The 20199-nt window shown below is 48.0% G+C and overlaps 1 protein-coding gene across 5 annotated transcripts in view; it reads right to left on the bottom strand.

The window, feature by feature from the left end:
• Positions 1-20199, bottom strand: part of AMOTL1 (angiomotin like 1) — a 145787-nt gene that overhangs the window by 43748 nt on the left and 81840 nt on the right. For all 5 annotated transcript variants that reach the window (XM_042957682.1, XM_042957681.1, XM_042957680.1 and 2 more), the window contains 2 exons: positions 16843-17776; positions 2318-2609 (listed from right to left, as the gene is read on the bottom strand). In XM_042957682.1, the coding sequence (XP_042813616.1) occupies positions 2318-2609; positions 16843-17776 (1226 nt within the window). The remainder of the gene's footprint in view (positions 1-2317; positions 2610-16842; positions 17777-20199) is intronic.

Below are 20199 nucleotides of genomic sequence, written 5' to 3' on the forward strand. Positions count from 1 at the left end.
GGAGGAAAGAGAAGCAAAATGAGCGACCCAAAGGAAAAACTAAAAACAGCCACTCTTTCTGGGGGTCCTCAACCATCATTCCAACACCAACAGCGATAATCACCACCTTGCGCCTCTCTGGAAACAGGGGCTTCCTATCTAGGCCGCGCTCCGGCAGGCTCTGCGTTTAGTTGTTCTTCCCTGCTGTGTTCCTGGCACGGGATGCAGAGGGTAAGCCCTGTAATTAAAAATTCATCTATTTCTGGTTTTGCCCTTACAATGAATCTCTGCGAGCGCTCTCAACGCTGTGAGGGCCCCAGGATGGATGTTCCTGTCGGCACAGGGCGCCCACATCCTCCGGCACAGTTCGTGTCTCCACCCAAAGCTGGGTCATCCTCACTGCCAAGTGAGGTCGTCACCTCATCCGACAGTCCTCTCCCCAGGCCTGCCGGCACACAGCCGAGCAGTGCGGCCGATGCGGAGGCAACACCTGGGGCAAGGCCGACCTCGGGCACACAAGCCACGAAATGTTAAGGTGCAGATTGCAGGCAGCCCTTGTGTCTCTCAGTCCCAGTTGTTGACAACAGCTGGGGAACTCGTGACGAATACGGCAAGTATCCACCAAAATCTGGGTGTTCAAACTGGCAATTCCAGTTTGACACATGGCTGATTAAAGGCACGTAATAATTATAGAACCATTTACAATATTCAAGGGACTGAAGGAGTTTTGAGTTCCAGAAAGGAAACAGCTTTTGATTTTTCCTTTCTTGGTCATCAGAATCCTTTTGGCTGCAAAGGTTAATAATCACCCCCTGTGCAGGGAAACTGAGTCACCGGGAGATTGATTTTGTTTTTCAAAACAGAAATGTGCGCTGAAATCAAGAAAGAGATGTGCGTGGGGCACCTGGGTGGCTCAGTTGGTTGAGCGTCCGACTCTTGATTTTGGCTCAGGTCATGACGCCAGGGTCATGGGATTGAGCCCTGCTGAAGGTTCTCTTTCTCTGTCTCCCTCCCTCTGCCCCTCTGCCTCTCTCTCTCTCTCTCTAAATCTCTAAAGTAAATTAAAAAAAACAAAACAAAACAAAAAAAACCCACAAAGATCTTCACGCGAAAAGACCCAGAACTAAACTGCCCTCAGCTGGGTCTGCGTAACTCCTGGACATGTCTGCCATACGGCTTCGTTGGGGGAAGAATTCGTTATTTCCCAGGAGGGGCTGAGTAGCTCCTTCCCAGTGTTCGACTGCACCCGGAAGGAAGCTGCCCCAGGACGTGTCAGACACAAGTTTGGGCCTGAACAGTGACTTACAACCAAGGCCACGAGACAGCATGCTGGTTTCCCAGCTTTTACGGTCCAAGCAGGGTGGGAGTGAGGCCGCCACCTTCAGGCAGCCCATTTGTTTTTGGCTCTCATCTTCTCCCTCCAGGAAAGGCATCCGGAGCTCTCTGGACCAAGTCTGGTCTTGACTCCGGGGAGCTCCAGACCTCTTCAGTGGAAGCTCTGCACAAATGTGCTGGGGCAGATTCTGTCTGTGAACATTTGCACCATCAAACCCACTGCTCCCCACTGGGTACCGCCAGGAAATCAGAGGCGCCCACTACTCTGAAAACCGGACCAGCGACAAAGACTCCGCCTTACCTGAGAGGTGAACGCTAAATGGGCCAACCGGGAGCATTAACTGACATATGGAACCAAACAGCAAGGCTCCTGCAGTCAGGCAGGGTTTATATTCCTACCTTTTCTATTTATAAAAGCCCCTGATTGTCCAGGACAGAGCCAGGGACTCAGACTCTTACAAGATCACTTCTACCACACATGCCCCCTCGCCTCCAGAAAGGAAGCTAGTGCCCTGTGGCTCTGCTACCCTAAAACATCCTATTGCCCTTTGCCCCTTCACCTCTTCTGTTCTACCACAAGCATTTCTGGTGCTGACACATGGGGGTGGGCGGTCACCATGAAATCACTGCCTACCACAGTTCATCTTGCATAAAGTCTTCCTGACTGTGGCTCTCGGCATAAAGCCCTAAGAATGAAGGCGGCCACACCCTCTAATATTCCCGCTGTCCTCCTGGGGAAATACTACCCACCTCTGAGTCCCAGGTCCAGGGCGACCCTCACTGTACCTTCTATAACCACCTGACACCCTACAGCAGGTGTTAGCTTAGGCAACCCTCCCCCTTTTGGACGGTAAGCTCCTCCAAGGCAGGGCCTGTGTCCTCTTTATTCGTCTCCCTAAAGCTTTGCACAGTGCCTGGAATACACGGGGTCGCTGCTGGCGAGTCAAGCAGCGGGGAAACAACTCTGTCCCTTCCCCTCTCCTTCCCTCCGGAAGTCACCTACCTTATGGAGCTTGTCGGCATTGTCGTAGTAACCCTGAAGCTCCTGGTGCAGCACGCGGTTCTCCTCAGTCAGGATCTCCACCATCTGCTGGGCTCGCTCCACGATGGCGAACGCGTCCGGCCCAAGCTGCTGGCTGGGGGAGGCGGCGGGCGGGGGCTGCGGGGCCGCCAGGGTCATGGGCAGCGCGAGCGGCACGGACACGGAGTGCAGCGGCCCGCCGGCGGAGGGGTTCTGGGAGGACATCGGGCTGTGCGGCTGCACTGTCGACGGGAAAGGGAGCTGGCAGGGGCGGCTGCAAGGGAAGTGGACACCGGTCATCACACCCGAGAAACAGGGGAGCAGGGGGGCGGGGCGGGGGGGGGGAGTCACAAAAGGACGCGTCCTAGCGACTGGCCTGGGCTACCAGAGGCCATCAGCGCACATCTGGGTGCTGGCGCCAGTAGAGCAGGTTGGGTCCTTCAGCCACAGGCATTTAATGCGTTCTCCCTCTAATCAGCACTGTTTTGGTCACGGCGGATACAAGGTCCCTGCTCTCATGAGGCTTACATGTTCGGGGACAAGCTGATCGGCCAGGTATAGCAGAGTAATGTGACTGTGAGTGGCTACGTGCCTAGTTCGTACAGAGAGGTCAGGGAGGGAGACGCGAGTGCTTGCGTTGAAGTCTGAATGACAGATAAGAAGGACCCTGGGGAAAGGAGGAGGAAAAGGAGTCTCCCAGGTAGGGTAATCAGCTAGGGCACAGGGCCCAGGTCAGGATTTAGCATAGGCACCAATGAGTACGAAAGAGAGCGCACACGCAAATACCGAGTACAGTCTGCAAGTAGTGTGAGATACGACCAGAGCCACGAGCAAAGGCCTTTGTCAGCCAAGGCCAGCCCTTGGTGTAGACCGCGGCCGCAGAGGAGCTGCCCCACTGACTGGTCTGCAGATGGGATGCAGTGGCAAAATGCACGAAGGGTGCCTGCAGGGAGGCCTGAGCGTGGTCTAGGTGAGAACCATGAAGTCTCACAGGGCAGCAGCGGCAGAGAAATCATGGATGGATTGGGGATATGGCTGGATAAATCATGGACAGGGAGACAGAAGGTGAGGAAAATTTAAAAATTACTCCTGGGGGCGCCTGGGTGGCTCAGTCGGTTAAGCATCTGGCTCTTGATTTCTGCTCAGGTCATGATCTCACAGTTCGTAGGTTCGAGCCCCGCATTGGACTCCTGGCTGACAGCATGCAGCTTGCTTGGGACTCTCTCTCTCTGCCTCCGCCCCTGCCCCTCTCATGCTGTCTCCCTCTCTCAACATAAATAAAGGTTAAAAAACATTACTCCTAGATTTGGGGCTTTACACAAATGGACAGAGGTACCATCCGGTGAAATGGACAAGTCTTGGGGAAGGGACAAATCTTTTGTTTTGATTTGCCAGGGTGAGGAGGTCTGGGGATCTTAGCCATGTAATAAAGATAGTTCCAAGCCCAGGCACTAGCTTATCTGAAATCTTGGGCTGCCCTCTCTGACTTCACTCCCTGACAATCCCCTCCTCACTTCTCTGTTCCGTAAGAATCATCACATTTTCTCTCAGCCAAAGCCAAGGGCTCCTACCAACAACTCACGCAGGTATTAGCACCAAAGACAGTCATGGTGGCCAGTTCTCCAACTACGGCTGTCTCTCTTCTGCAGACTCGGGAAGACAAGTTTTCTTGTTGACCTCCCTAACCTTTAGGATTCAGTCTGGGAACTGGAGTGAGCAGAATGGTCAGCAACCCTAAACCACCCACATTCTGTATCACAGGGCAGAGTCCTCTGGAGATCCCGCTACTTTCCAATCCTTGACACTCAGCCCCTGTCACCTCCCCTTATTCCTAGCCAGCCGGAGCCAAAGCCCCCACTTTCCCCAGGAGACTGTGTGGCCTTCTATTTTCCTTTGAGGTATACTTGCTGGAATGTTTTTGGACCCTGTCAGGCTCCGTGCCGCTTATTTTGTAAGCGTATCGTACAGTCAGGAGCCCTCTGAATGCCGACTCCTGGCACCTAAATGTCAAACTCTAGAAGAAAATTTGAGAAGGGCCATCTTAGCCCTCCCTGCACGGATATGCAGACGTTCGTAAAGACGACCTCAGAAGAAATGCAGGAGAGCCCGACAACGTGACCTACCACAGGCCTCGCTTTGGTAACAAACACCAGAGCCTCGCACCTAGGCTCGGGAGGGATTGCCCAACTAGGTTTCCTTATGCCTTCAGTCAGGAAGCCCCTTCCATTTCCTGTTGAAATGGCTGGGATCTGAGTTCTGCAACGCCTGGTGGAGAACGATGGAGCTCAGTTGGGTTCTTTATTGCTTAAGCGGGCTCCACCTTCCAGCCATCCTTGGAGTTCAGAAGGAGTGTTGTCACGGGGAGGGGGATGTAAACCACCCCTCCTCCCTCCCTCTCCATACCTGTGACATAACTACCTGCCCATCTCTTCAGAAATAAAACGCTTCGGCGTTTTGATGAATTTGTGCCCCTTCCACAATGAAGCGTGTATATGACTATGTGTCGTCCTGTGTGTATGAGGTGCAACTCCGTGGCAAGAGTGGAAAGGCTCTGAGTGTCATACTCCCTTCCCACTTCATCCAAGGCAAGGGACACATGTGGAGTGTCTCCTTGGAGCTGAGGTGGGTACAGATGAACCTATCACCTGCTCTCCAAACCATGGGGCTTCCCTTTGACCCAGGCAGCTTCGGACTAGGGCTTCTATCTTTTAACATTTATTAAGCTCTGGGATTTGGGACTATGGTCAATGGTAGGCTTATCTTCTCATCTTTCTCTGATATATAACAAAAGGAAGTGTTTTCTGAATGCCAGCCTAAGTTACCCATGATGGTGACTAGTTACCTGAGTGGCAATGCAGGAAAAGGGTGTTTGCCAAAGTTAGGCGACAGAAAAGAACTTACTTTTCAAAATGGGAACTCTTCTACTAAAGAGAACATTGGCCGCATAAATAACTCTGTTACACATTCGATAAACACCACATTACAATGGATGATGTGCAGGCAGGTCAGCAAACTTCCATTCATTGGCTCCACTACTCAGCCAACGTGTTGGTGGGCTCAACGATCTGTACAAGGCAGATGTGGGTTTAGTGTGAATGAGGGAGACACGGTGTTGGGACAGAACAGGAAAATGTCACATGAGATCATACTAAAAACCACCTACCCTTAGCTTACAAAGATAATGCTGTTGATTGGCCGTGACCCTAGCAACGGGGACACAGAGAAAAGGGAAAAAGACAAGATGGGAACCAACAGTTAAATGAGAAACACCTGTGAACAGAATGCGATGCTACAGGGATTTGTGCACCTGTTTCCCCTGCAGGTTATGAAGTCAGAGAGCTAGCTTATTTGACACCATGTGTCTTGGTTTCCTGGGACAATGCACAACTTAGCTCAATCCTAAAGGACTTAGGGAGTTAATAATATGTACAAAGCCCGGCACAAGGTAAGTACTGGTGAAATAGTTAGTCATAATCACCATTAACTATTATCACCTGAATCCCACAGCCCCTAATACAAATCCTCCCAGCAAGCAACGCATGCGTAAGTCCCAATAAATTTTTTTCTGTTATGGCTAATACTTATTAGCATTTTTTTTTGCATTTTTTTGCATTTATAACTGCCTTATAACATAGGTATCAATGTCAGACTACTTAGATGAGAAAAACAAAGCACAGGATGGTAACTTAGACAATATAACAGAGATAATAGGAACATAAAGAAGACCCAAGTCCAGGCTTTTGGTTTCCAGAGTCCATGCAGTTCACTATTTCCCTATACTGGCGAGAACAGGGAGGGAAGGCGGCCACCCTTTGGTTCTTTGCTCCTGGGTTCCCGTGGCCTTGTCGGAGCAACCACACCATGGGGTGTCCATGATCCACACCCTAACACCAAGCATCACAGCTTCTGTAGGCTCGAGCAGCCTCGGGGGAAGCAGGAAGGCTGGAAATCTGCCTCTGAGTTGTTCTCTTGGACTGTTCCTTACATTCAACATTATTAGCTTCCACGGGCTAATGTCCTGTCTACAGAGAGCGTTCTACTAGCACTTATTGGGGGCCTAGGCTATCCGGGAGGCACCACGTTTCATCACCTTACCTAATGCTCACAAAAACTGAGGCCAGTACCACGAACCAGGTCCCGCTCCTTTCTGAAGGAATGCAACGAGCCTTGGAACGCCACAGAAAGTGACCTTTTTCCATCTGCCACCGAACCGACCAGTTACTTAAATATGTCTGAGCAAAGCTGAAAAAGCCTCTTCTCCCCAAGTCCACAGTGATGTATCAAAAAAAGAAAAAAGAAAAAAAAAAAGAATCATAGCATTTAAAGAGTCACATCTTGACAAAAGAAGGGTCATGTAGGGAAGCCTTGTAGACTGGTCCTCCATCATCAGTGACTCTGGACCATGATGCTGCCCATAGCCTGACCCCAGAATTTGCTCCCTATTTCTTTCCTCCAAACTTACAACGTGCCTAAATCACAATCCTGACAACCTATAATCACTGGACTGTATCATGTCTTTTGTTCTCCTGAATTTTTATTTAAATATATTATTTAATTTTTAATACATGAGCCTTTTCTCCCAAGTTTTTAGCATGTATCTTTTTTTGAGGGTAGAAAATTATGACTTCTACTAAGTTGGTACTCCATACATTTGTGTCAACTGATTTGGCCCCTAAGCCCAAGAGCAAGTTGGGAGACCGTATATGCTTGATGAGCTTTCAAATAATGGCTAAACCTTCAACATTACACTATTAAAGAGGAGACCTCTGGTGTTTAGATTGGCTCTGGATAATTGGTTCATGACAGAATCTCAAATCATGAGATTGCCAACATAATAAATAACATGGCTCCGTGTTATTGCCCTTCTTACGTATTTGGGGTCACAAAATGCAGCTCAAAATGGGAGCGACGATGTTATTTGGACTGCGGAAACAAGGTCACTGAGGGCATCTAATCAACAATCCATTTGTTCCTCTGCATACTGCAAACCTTCACAGACGAGCTTATTTAAACTTCCGTATTTGTTAACGCCTGTCCGTAAATGCACCACATTAGCATTTTACGTCAACTGCATCACTTAATTCTTACAATCTTGGGCATTCACTGATCTCATGCCATACATTATCCTACTTTTAAAGTATGCAACCTTCAGGATTCACAAAGCAGAGACTTCAAGGCCTTTACAAAGCCTAAAAATGGACTTTGAACCGGGCTTGAAATCACCCTCCTTGCACTGCACGAGGGCTAACTCCCATGTTAGTACAAGAGAGCACTGCTCTTTAGTGTGGGGTATCCTTTTTCTGCTTTGACTTCTTTCTAACCAGGTACCCGTGGAAAAGTTTTTAACTTCCTCACCTTTAAGTGATGATGATAATATCCACCTGACAGGGTGGTGGTGAGAATTCAGTGAGATAAGGTATACAAAGCATTGCACACAGTGTCTCTCTTTAGGGAAGTACTTAATACCTGTTAGCCTCTCTTATCACGCACTGCCAATAGGTGTTAGGAGAAAGGCAAGAGGTACCACCCTTGAATGTCCCTTCGTCTTCAAACACCACGATCCCTAATCCTCAAGCTCAGTAAGGGATCAAGGCACACTCCAGCGCCACAGAATCTCTGACTTCTGAGCAGCTTTCCTGCAGCGGGATGCAGAATGAGAGCATCATGTCAAGGTAGTGTCTGGACCCATCAGGACATTCTCTCTCGGACACAGCCCTCCTTCCTTCTGGACTTGTGCTGTCCCAAAGAGTAGCCAGGAGCCACATGGGCTACCAAACAGCTGAAATGTGGCAAGTCTGAACTGAAATGCGCAAGAAAGGTAGAATGTACATCAAAATCTGAGAACTTAGGACAAGGCATGTAAAAGAGCTCATTAATAGCTTTTTGTTTCATGTTGGTTATCTGTTGAAATGACAACAGTTTTAACTAACTAAAACATGTTTTTAAAGGTAGGTTTTTAATGGGTTAACTAAACTAGGTTTGAAAATTAACTTTGTCTTCTTTTAACTCTTAAGAAAACATGGCTGCTAGAACATTTCTAAGCAGACACGTGTGGCTCACACTGTCCTTCTATTGGACAGCACTGCTGAAGACCCTGCTATACGTTCTCCACAAGGCCTCATTTTGGAGATAATTCCAGAATTCAGTGACTGTCAGAGCAATTCATGCAAACAGACCAGCAGTCCCCTCTCTGCGGTCCCCACATCCCCAAGCAGCAAGGGTGATCAGCAAGCCATATCCAACGTATGAAACTATATGTTCATCTGCAATTAGGCCATCCTGCAAACATTTATAAATCTGGCTTGTGTGATGGACAAAATGTTTCAAACCATGATACGAAAATAAACATCAGTGGATAAATGGATGGAGGATGTAATCAAGGAATTCAAAAGAGAAAATGCAGACGGCTAAATACATTTTCCAAAGCAAAGTTATTAATAGAGAAATAAAATCAAAATAATCTTTTTCAGTTTACTGATATTAACAATTCAGTTCAACAAGTTCTAACTGAGTCCCTAAGAAAGGATTTTTGTTTTTTGATAAATTTGTTTTTAATGTTTGTTTATGTTTGAGAGAGACAGAGACAGAATGCAAGTGGGTTGGGGCAGAGAGAGAGGGAGGCACAGAATCCAAAGTAGGCTCCAGGCTCTGAGCTGTCAGCACAGAGCCTGACGCGGGGCTCCAACTCATAAGCTGTGAGATCATGACCTGAGCCTAAGTCAGATGCTCAACCGACTGAGCCACCCAGGCACCCCAGGATTTTTTTAAATTCTCAAGATAAGACACATATTCGAATTTCACCTAGTATGTGTGAAAAACAATGTGCAGGAAAATGACTGGAAGGAATTATAACAAAGGGTCAGAGTGACTAATGCTAAGTGATGGGATTATGGATTTTTTTTTCTTGTCCTATTTTTCTTTATATAATTTCCACAACGAACATGTATGGCTACTTAAAACAAAAATTCATTGTCTAAGGAATACATGAACTTTACAAAAATTAGAAAATAAAGATAAGCCAAAAAACTGCATTGTTATAATCAGAAAGTAAACAAAACGAGGTAAAGGAATGAAAAAATGAAATGAAATAATAAAGAGCTTCTTGGCTCATGGTGAAGAGGTTCAAATTTTAAGACTTCTCCTTAAGCAAAAATACCTATTTACATAGAATTTTCCAACCTAACAGTATTTTCTTATAATTTTCTGACCCTCAAAGCAACACAGAAAACAGAGTATTTAACAATGGTTAGTCTGGATAATGGGACTGCGGGTAATTTCCATTTTCCTTCTTTTTTCTTTTTTTGGCAGTGAAAAATCAGTTAGTTTTAGAAAACATCAACCGTAACAAGTTGCAGATAAGGAAACTGAGGCTCAGAGAACTTAACACAACTGACTGCAAAACAGAAGAGACAGAACTCAAAACTCCTCAAATCTTCTCTCAAACCCACAGCCTCCCCACCCAGACCCGTTGGCTGTGGAGACACCGGTAAGACTCGTAAATGCCCAAATTAAGACTCCAGTCTTGCGTAAACTAAGATCAGATTTATTGCTATGCAGGATGGATATAGACAATCCTCTTGTTTGAAGAAGTCACTTGTTTAATGCATCATAGCTGGAATTGTGTTAGGTTTCCTGAGAAAGTAACCTGAACTTGACCCTAGCCTTTGAAATTCCCATACTGCAGAGCCATTTCTCAGAATAAACCGCATTTTACCTAGCTCATCCAGCCATAATCCAGCTTAAAAACTGTAGAAACTCCTAAATTCTAATGCTGGTATTCAAAACACACGTTTAGCTGGTGGAATTTAAACGAGGCTCCATAGCCTCATTTTTGTTAAGGGCAATGCATAGTCTTTAATCCAACAACTCTGGATCTGGCTTACCTTTTGTCCTACATAGCAATTCATTTTCATAACTGGATGAACCACAAATCGCCACTCTGGAAACACACTTACTCTGAAAATTCTCCTTCCTCCTCCAGGCATTTCCGACTCAAAGTACGATGGGACCACCAAACACTCTTTCTTGCAATACGGCACATTCCAAACCTCCAGCCAAGCCCACCAAGTAAGCCCTGCTCTTTAGCATGAATCTTTATGCTTGTTTGTGTTTTAAACTGCACTCTGGCTGCACAGTTGGATTGACAGGAGTTTCCTGGGGAGAGGTGTTCTCTCTCTTTCATTTGCCACATGTGCTCCTTGGCTGTGTCCCCTCTTGCTCCCTCCCTCCTCCCTGAACCCTCATTTGGCATGTTCCCAGAGAATGTCATCTATCCTAAATAAAGCCAGCCCTGGAGGTTTCTCGGGGGGAGGGGCGGGGGGGGGGCAGAATTCACAGTGCACTTTTTAAGGAAAACATGAGCGGTTTAGGACATTAGTTACACCCACATGTTCCCTCTCTGACTACAGGAAATGGCAAGCCCCTGTCCTGCTGGGAAGAGGGTGGTGGAGATGACGGGCCCCTGGGGAGAAGCAAGCAAGCTTCTCTGTGCAAGGAAGTCCACAGCACCTCTTGCTCCATCATCTTTTACCAGCCTCGGACAGCGGGCTGGGTCAAACACCACCATTTCAGGCCTTTATAACGTATCCACCTACATACTAAATATCAAATTAATACATTCACAGATGAATAAAATATTAGTAAACAGTCACCACTCTTTTCTCTGCTCCCGGGAAGCTAGGAAATCAAGCCCCCTATGCTGATGAGGCGGATCAGCCAAAATACAGGGCAAAAAAGGGCAATGGACAGGTGGAAAGAGAGTGCTCTCTTCGTGGACAGGAGTCATTTTTAGTCTTTTTCCAAATCCATACTGCCTGAGCCATAAAAGTTAGTCATTATTTTTTTTTAAAAAAATTTTTTAACGTTTATTTATTTTTGAGACAGAGAGAGACAGAGCATGAACGGGGGAGGGTCAGAGAGAGGGAGACACAGAATCGGAAACAGGCTCCAGGCTCTGAGCTGTCAGCACAGAGCCCGACGCGGGGCTTGAACTCACGGACCGCGAGATCATGACCTGGGCCGAAGTCGGCCGCTTAACCGACTGAGCCACCCAGGCGCCCCAAAAGTTAGTCATTAAAATAGTACCCTCTCTTCCGTAACTGAAGCATTCTGCTAAAAAGAGGCTAAGGCAGACAACACTGCCTCGGTCCCCCCCTCCAAATGAAAGTAAGCCAGAAGCCAGCCGTAGCTCACAGCTACAGCCGTCAGCAAGCTTAAGTTTGCTCCTAGGCCTTCTAAGATACCTGGAGACAAAGAGGGCATCTGGAGGCCTTTCCCCCTAGAGTCTGGAATACGTCATCAGTATTCTAGACCTCCTGCAAAACACAGAAGTGGGCAGAGCACAGGCTGGATATCAGGTGTGATATATACATCTGATTAGAAATTCGCCAGAGGAGAGCTACCAAATAAAAACCGTATTTTTGCCTCTACTGCAACATACAGTGGGGTGGCCGAGGGCTCACTTTCTGGGAGCTGCAGCGTGTGGCAGAGAAACCCAGGTTTGCCCACTGGCTCCTGCACTTCCCACGCTGGTGCCTGGGACTACGTTACTTTAACTCACCTCTAAGCCTGAGGGTTTACCACGCACATCATGGACCTCCCCCCACACCATATGACAGTGACGGTGACGCCACCCACCCCTCAGAACTGCAGGAGAGAGCCAGGATGAGGTAACCTACACAGCAGGCCCAGCATAAAGAGTTCTAGAAACTGGAAAATCAGGGCAAGCATTAGAGGAAACAGGTTTTAGTGTACTCTGAATCCATTATAACATATAGATCATACGAACAAAAAACACAGTTGATTTTCAAGACCAAATCCATCTAACTAGTAAAATAACCCCCCAATAACCTAGCTTAGAATTGCAAATTAAAATCATTAATGCCATCTGCCTATTAAATTAGCAAAGTTTTTGTAACTGTAGTGACTAATGTTGGTCAAAGGGCAGTGATACAGGCACTATCATATTTTTACAAAGGTATCTGGAATCACAAGTCATTAAAGGTTTGTTACAATGTACCCAATAATTTCAACTCCAAACAATGATTCCTAAAGAAGTAAACCAAAAGTTCAGAGACCCCCTCCAGAGAACAGGTGGGGTGAGAACAGACAGGGTAACCATCCACTGATCTGAAGCAAGGAGGGAACCTGGGCTCCAAAGACTCTTTAAATAGACTTTCAACTGGTCCTTCTGTTTTTATCTCCACCTTCAAACTCATTTTCAGAAATACTATCAATTCTTTTTTTTTTTTTTTAAGTTTTATTTATTTTGAGAGAGAGAGAGAGAGTGAGAGAGCCAGCAGGGGAGGGGCAGAGAGAGAAGGAGAGCGAGAATCCCAAGCAGGCAACACTCTGTCATGGCAGAACCTGACTGGGGGCTCAATTCCACAATGGTGTGTTCATGACCTGAGCAGAAATCAAGAGTTGGTCACTCAACCGACTGAGCCACCCAGGCGCCCTGAAATACTACCAATTCTTAAATGTTTGGACTCTTCTCCAGAACAGTCAGGCTGCCTCTCAGCCTCTTCCATTGTGCATTCAGGAAGCCACTCTCCCAGATCCAGGGTTAGGGTCAGGGTCAAGGCCAAGATCAGGGCTAGGGCCAGGGTGAGGGGTAAGGTATATGCCTAGCACCTTGCAGCCCAGAAGCCCCTCAAGAGGGCCAGGCTAGTTTCAGGGTCAGGATTAGGATAAGGGTCAGAGGTTAAGGGTTAGGGGCCAGTGCATGAAAAATTTGATATGCATGATGATGTTCATTACACTATTTATAGAAAAAATGATGTAAGTTATATGTTCTATAAAATATTACACAGCAATAAAAAGGATGGCTATGGAAATTACACACTGCAAAAAGAATGTGATACAAAACTACCTAAAAAAAGCTACGATACTAAACTGAATATAATCTAGGATTACAACACGTGAAAAACTTAATGTGTATAGGAAAAATATTAACAGTAATTGTATTAAGAAAGTAGGATATTTTGAGTAATTCTTTGGCATCTTCGGCTTCCACTTTTGGAAATATGGTCAGATTTCTTTGGAAAGCAAACATGCATTTGATTAACGTACTCCAAGCGCTGTGACAGAGGTCAGCTCACCCACCAGCACCCACTCACGCGTTCGCTTCCATTCACAGTACAGTCCCGTACCCCAAGTCACTACTTCTAGAAGTGTCCTGTTTCCACAAACTGAGTCAGAATGAACACCCAAATGCTTGCCTTTTTTTTTTTTTTTTTTAAAGCACAATTCTACATAGAACAGCCTGTCCAATTTTCACCTTGTCCTCCTTTGTATCCGTCCATTTCTACTTCTGGGTTGAAGGGTAAGAAGTATGGAGCAGAAAAAGAACCAGAGCCTTCATCCATGGCTGGCTCTTGTTCCCTGGAGGTCCCCCCAGCCACCTCAGCAGGACCTCGGTCTCCCCGTCTCCATCAGCCTCACCCACAACAAAGGCCAAGGTGGTACAAGTCAAGGAGGCTTTGACTGATAGGCTCTCCATGGGGTTCCCACCAGAGGAGACTAACACGCTTTACAACAGACTACCACACATGTCCGTCTTCAGCAGATCAAGGCAGGTGAATTTATAAGCTATGGTGAGTCAGTATTATGAAGGCCAGAACTCCAAGTTCATACTCCTCTTATCATAAGCTCTACACTCTTGTCTCACTCGTCTTTTGGACCTTTCCACCTCTAGGCAAAAAAATCAGTGAAGTCTGAACAAAGTAAAGGGTTGGACAAAACCACTGAATGAATCTTCACCACCTACTGAGCCCATTTTTTGCATCACAAGGCAAGGCGATGGACTCCATGATCTCACTCAGTGGCTTTTCCTTCACGTCCAGGAGTCTATTTGACTCATCAGGCTTCTGAAACCATTGCCATAAATGACAAACAGATAGCCCTTTCGGCACAAGAGAACGTATCCATGAAATTAAAAGGAGCCCTGCTCATCTCTTGGCTCAAAGAAAACTTGAACATCACACGCTGCTGAGTTTCAGATCCAACCCTTGAAGTTCAGACCACGGTGGATGTGTCTGGAGCAGGGCTGGTGTGGATACAACTTTGTTTACTCTGTCAGCCCAGGGCTGTGCCGCCGGAGCCATGCTGGCTCGCCATGGCCAGGCTCACAAAGGGCCCTTGTAGCTCTGGGGCCAAGCCTCAATGGTCTGTCTGTTACGTCCCCTGCGCCATTTTGATGTGCCATGTCAATCCGGCTGCCGAGACTGGCAATTGGCTCAAATCCCTCATGCATTTCTTCTTTTTAATGTCATAGCTTTGAGACAAACGACACTTTCCACAAATAACTGGGTACATCTCCTGTTGGCGTTTCCCTCCTCCCCTTCCCATATCTCGCCACTCCATATCGCACGTACTGCCAAATGATGAAAAGCAGAATGACCCACTTTAGGCACTGCTGTAAAGCCAAAGGGAAGTGGCTTGATGTGGGGATACTCCCACCTTCTACCAAGCTCTAGAGGCTAAGTTAAATGTTTAGGAAAAACTGTGAAGTATCACAAACCAAACTCTGATATGATCGTGCGATAAACATCACAGACTACTTTACACAAGTCTCTGGAATCGATGTGGCACCAATTGGAGATATGAAGACTCTTTCCCCCCTACTTCTTCAAACCTGGTGCTTTGGAAGTTTAAATGTCTCCTGTGGCTTAAGGAACTATAAAAGGGTAAGAGGCAAGAGCCCCATGGGCCCCATCTTGGATTCCTCAGTGGGGTCAGGCTGTGCCCCCTTTAGGAAGAATGAGTTCTGCAGCCCGTCAGAGGTCTAAAAGGTAGTGTACTGCTCCCAAGCTGGCACTTCTGGCCCAGTGCATGGAAACGTGTCAGCAGCTGGGAAGAAAAGGGCACGTCGGCCGGCTCTCTTCCTGCCAGGGCCCAGTCACACCCTTTTCGGAAGATGGACAGCCAAGGTATGCCCTGCGCCCAGTTGCTGGGGTCGCACAGGGAAAACTCGACTCGTCTGATTTAGAAACAGATAAATAAGGCCCTCTGTGAAAATGAAGACATAGCCAGTAACAGGCGGTGGCCCCTTGCCTGTTCTTCTCACGCTCCACACTCTCCCCAAGAAGCTCGGTAACATCGAAATGCCGGGAACTCCCAAATTTGTATCTTCAGACCCAATTTCTCCCTTGAGAGCTTGGTTTCCAATTGCCCTATGATTCCTCAGCTTCCATACCTGATCAGTCATTAAATCCCACCAATTCTGCTTCCGCGCCTCTCACAGTATGTGACTCTCCCCTACCCCTCTGGCCTCAAACTTGGCCCCAATTCCTCGCTGGACCATTGAAATTGTTCCTGAAGGTCCGCATGGTCCCCAGTCCTGTTCCTCTGCTTCATCACCACCCTTCACTGCCCCTGAGGTCAGCCTAATAAACATCACCAGAGTCCCGACTTGAAAACACTGGCTTTCCCGATCGCTTACGGCTAAATTCCAAACTCCAGAGTAGGACTCCCAAAGCCCTCTACCAGTCGGTCTCCGCTCCCTGTTCTAACACACCTCTGCCACTGCTGGCCAAACTGCCCCCACCAGCGGCACTGCTGCTCATTCGAGACAAACAGGCGGCACGCCCCCTGCACGGCGCACTCTGCTACCTCCTCTCTTCGCATGATTTCCCCACAGATCCTGCTCGTCCTTCAAGACCCTGTTTGGAGGTCACCTCCCCTGTGGGGCTCTTCCACCACCCCTCCAGTTGTGAGTCATACTATCTCCCTGGTTCTGAGCACACAGCATGCTGCATGGCAGCGATGGACTCAGAGGCGGGCTCCCCGGGGACAGCACCCTCGGGTTCTGGAGGGCAGGGAGTCTTTCTCTATCTCTGAACTTGGTACAAGGCTGCACAGAGTTTACAGTCAGCAAGTGCTGCTGAATGCACCGGGTCATCAGAAGAGGGATTAGAATTAGCACAACGGAGGGGAGAGATTTTGACGGTCGGGACACGTGAGCCTAGCTCCAGAAGCCTCGGAGCTGTGGGCTGTGGAAATGTGTGAATCTCTCTAGGTTTTAGTTTCTCATCTGTTCAATATGGAGGGGAGACTACATGATTTCTATGGCCTCTTTAACTCCTCGGTTCTAGCGATCAGACTACGTTTTCCTTTCCAATCTACAATGAAGAAAGGCTCCATAAAACCCCACGGTAATAACATGCTCCGGGAGTTGGACGCTCTCCACAAAGCCAGCCAGGAAAATTGCTGCCTTGCCTGGCCACTGGGCACAGCTCCCCAGGACAGCCAACAACGGAGTCTCCTCCCCTCAACTCAGAAATCCCCAGTTGCCTTCTGGTACATTTGGAGAATATCCCTAGTTGCTCTCTGTTCTGTTTCACTCTACGTATTTTGGCCAAGAAGTGGCTTATTAAATATTATGCACAGGAAAAAAAAAAAAAAAACTGATGGCAAAAACCTAACATGCCTTGAAAATAACAAGCACTAAGAACATAATGGGTTGAATTCTGACGCGCCAGACTAAAACCTCTGGGCTTGATAATCACCTCGTGACCCCGTACTCCGGGGGCGGCTGGTACCTCAGCACGGCCACCTCTGTTCTCGCAGGCTGAGGAGCAGGGTATGGCTTGACCATCTCGTGGAGCATCCCTGGGTGCTGGTCACTGTAGAAAAGTCCATGCTCCTGGGTCTTGCTGACCGGGGACATCATCTGCTTGGTCTTGTAGGGGTACTCAGGTGGAGGACCCCGGGGGTCCAGCGCTTTGCCTGCGGGCTGGGCGGGGGAGGGGCCCCCTCCCGCCTTGAACCCTTTTCCGCTCCCTGAGCCAGGGAGGTGCTGCTTAGCTCCGGTCCTCTCCAGGGACAGCTGCATGATTCTCTCACTGAGTGAGCGGACGTGGCCCTGCTTAAGCTCTTTGAGCGCCTCGTCCTTATGTGCCTGCCCGCTGTTGGCGCGGTTCACCGTGGGCCTCCCCTCAGTCCGGGCCTTCTGACTGGTGCCCCCAGCCATGTAGTAGCCATGGCCGATAGCCCCCTGCTGCTGCTGCTGCTGCTGCTGCTGCTGCTGCTGCCCTCTGAAGAACTGGGACTGGGCCTTGGCCTCCTCGTAAGTGGGCAGCTCCTCATTGTTCTGCTGAGGCTGTGTGGGCCGCACCTGCTTCTCCATCACCGTGTTGTCCACCTGGTGTTCTTGACCCTGCGGTTCCTGGCGTGCCGACTGGTAGACCATTTGTGGGTCTTCTTGGGTGAGGTTTTCCGTGGAAGAAAAGTTGTTTGGAGGGTGGGCTGGTCCTGCACTCCCTGTGGCCTGGTGCTGAATGGCCAGCAAGTTCATGTTCTCGGTCGGGGTACCATACCGCAGTTGTTCCTGGATCAGCCGCTGCAACACTGTTCCAGCTGCCGCATCCTCGGAACCTCTCATTTCCACCTCTGAGATCCTCAGGAAGTTTGGGGAGTGGAAGTTGCACAGAGGATCCTCAACTGAAAGATAAACGCGGGAGAAAGGTATCAGGATATTCCACAGGAATACCGGCCTGCTGATGCATGGTGAATAATAAACATTCGAGCCACAGTAGCACTTAAAGACAAGATTTCAAATACCCTGCCACCTCAATTTACCCTGCAGTTTCTCAGGAAGTGTTTCTCCAATTCAAAGCGTCTCTACCACTCTCCACTGCCAGGCCTCCCGCTTCCTGCTGGGCCTTGCTCTGTCCTTCCCCTCTCCCCTTCCTTTAAACGCCCCACCGGCCCCTTCCCTTCCGCACACAAACATGCCAAATCTTCCCCATCTTAAAAAATAAATGCAAGCCAAAAACCAAGATCAAGCAAAAAGGAATCCCCTTTTCTTGGCCCTACCCATGTCTCCCTAACTGCCGCCCGTGTATCTCTCCTCCCCTTCTCTTCTGATTGCCCTCAGTAAGCGATCTGCACTCGCTGGTCTCCACTTTCCAGATGCTCCATTCAACACCCTCCCTACTGCTCTGATTAGCAACCAAGCCCAATGAGGATTTTCCACCTCCTGTATTATGCACCTCACCTCTCTGAAGCATTCTGCACGTTGATCATTTGCTTCTTGAAATGCTCTCTTAATTCAGCATCCAGGTCTCCCACTCCCAACACCCGCCCTGGTTCCAGCCCCTGCCTCTCCGTGCACTTCTCTGACTCCCTTTTCTCCACCTGCTCCTTAAATTCTGGTGTTTCCCACAAGTCTGCCCTGAATGCCCTCCACCCTCACTCAACAGAATTTCCTCCATCATCACACCTCCCACTGGTCTTCAGCCACTGACTCAGGACCCACACCTACAACGACCAGCAGACGGTCCGTTAGTTCTTCAAACTCAACATGCCTTCTGCACCCCCAACCTCACCCCCACCAAACCCCATATCCCTGCCTCATCTACTCCTTGCCAAGCCAGAAACCTGGGAGTTTTCCAAAATTCCTTCCTTTTCCCCTACCTCCAACATCCAAGGTCAGCCTGTCAATTCTACCTCCTGAACATCTCTCCCAACCTTCCTCATCCCCATCCTAATCTCCAAGTTTATTATTAATAACCACAATATAACCCCAAGAACCATTTGAAAAGTGTATATGATGTGCCAAGTTTTGTGCTAGATTCTCTCCATACATTATTTTGTTTATTCCACATAAAATCGTATGAGGCACATAAAATCATACGACACAGATATCCATTTCCCCTATCTTACAGATGAGGAGGGAGGTTCAGAGAAGGCAATGACAGATGTCACAGGAGGAGCAAAGGCCAGAACCAGGATCTGACTCATTCTACAACAAAATCTGTGTTCATTCCACAACACTGCAAAGCCCTTGGTGTCTCATACCCAGACAATTCCAGCAGCCTCCTTATCTAGTTCTCTGACACGCCTCTCATTCCCACCTCCAAACCCACCCCTTAGACCTCAACCTATCTTCCACATTACCCTGAAAGACTGTTCGAATAGGAAAACCTAATAATATCACTCCCCTGCACAAGATTCCTCAGGGGTTAGTTACCAGATGAAACTGACATTCTACCCTAGGATGTAGCAGGTATGGCCTTACTTATCCAGCAACAGTGCAGGCCACCAGCACCTAAGACCACGTACTTCCCAGACACGTCAGTTCCCTCCTGCCTCTAGGCCTTGGCTCCCTCTCCCTAGAAAGGTGCCCCTCACCATGTCTCCTTGGGAAATTCCTAGACGTGCTGTACGTGATAGCTTCACAGCTGCCTCTGAGTTAATCGTGTCCTTCTGCAGCCCAGCAGGCTTGAGCCCTCCTTCTCCTAAGTCCCTACTCCATTTGTCAATATCACCATTACAGCAATGATCACGGTAGATGGAAATGGTTTATTTACACAAGACTCTCAGCTTCTTCAAGGCAAGGATCATACCACCTCATCTGGCTCTCCCTAGTGCGCAACCCAGGGAAGCCGGTGATGGGGAGCAAACATTTAACCAGCAAAGAATACCTAATGAATGCCAAGAAATATACAATGTATCCATCTCACAACAATACTAATAAGTAGTGTACTGAGGAAATTATACAGCAGGAGGACAGTAAAAGTTCTAGCTCTTACTACGGCATGACCTTGGCATGACCTTGAGCAAATCGTTTACTGTCTCTGAGCTCAATCTGATCTGCAAATTGACAGAACAGAACTCGACCATCTCCAAACAGCCTCAGTTCTACGATTCCATGCAATGATGGCTCTGTGTTTCTATATGTACAGAGAACACATCATCTCCCCTCAAAACATCTTTCTTCCCCAAGGTTGCCTCTTTGTTTTGTGGGTTTCTTTTTTTTTTTTTTTTTCTAAGTGACATCCTTATCATTTATGAGTCATCCAGATAGAAATTTCAGATGAACTTTTGGCCCTTTGTCTCCTTTTCTCCCCACATTTGATCAA

The sequence above is a fragment of the Panthera tigris genome, chromosome D1 (genome assembly GCF_018350195.1).
Source record: "Panthera tigris isolate Pti1 chromosome D1, P.tigris_Pti1_mat1.1, whole genome shotgun sequence".
Classification (NCBI taxonomy): Eukaryota; Metazoa; Chordata; class Mammalia; order Carnivora; family Felidae; genus Panthera; species Panthera tigris.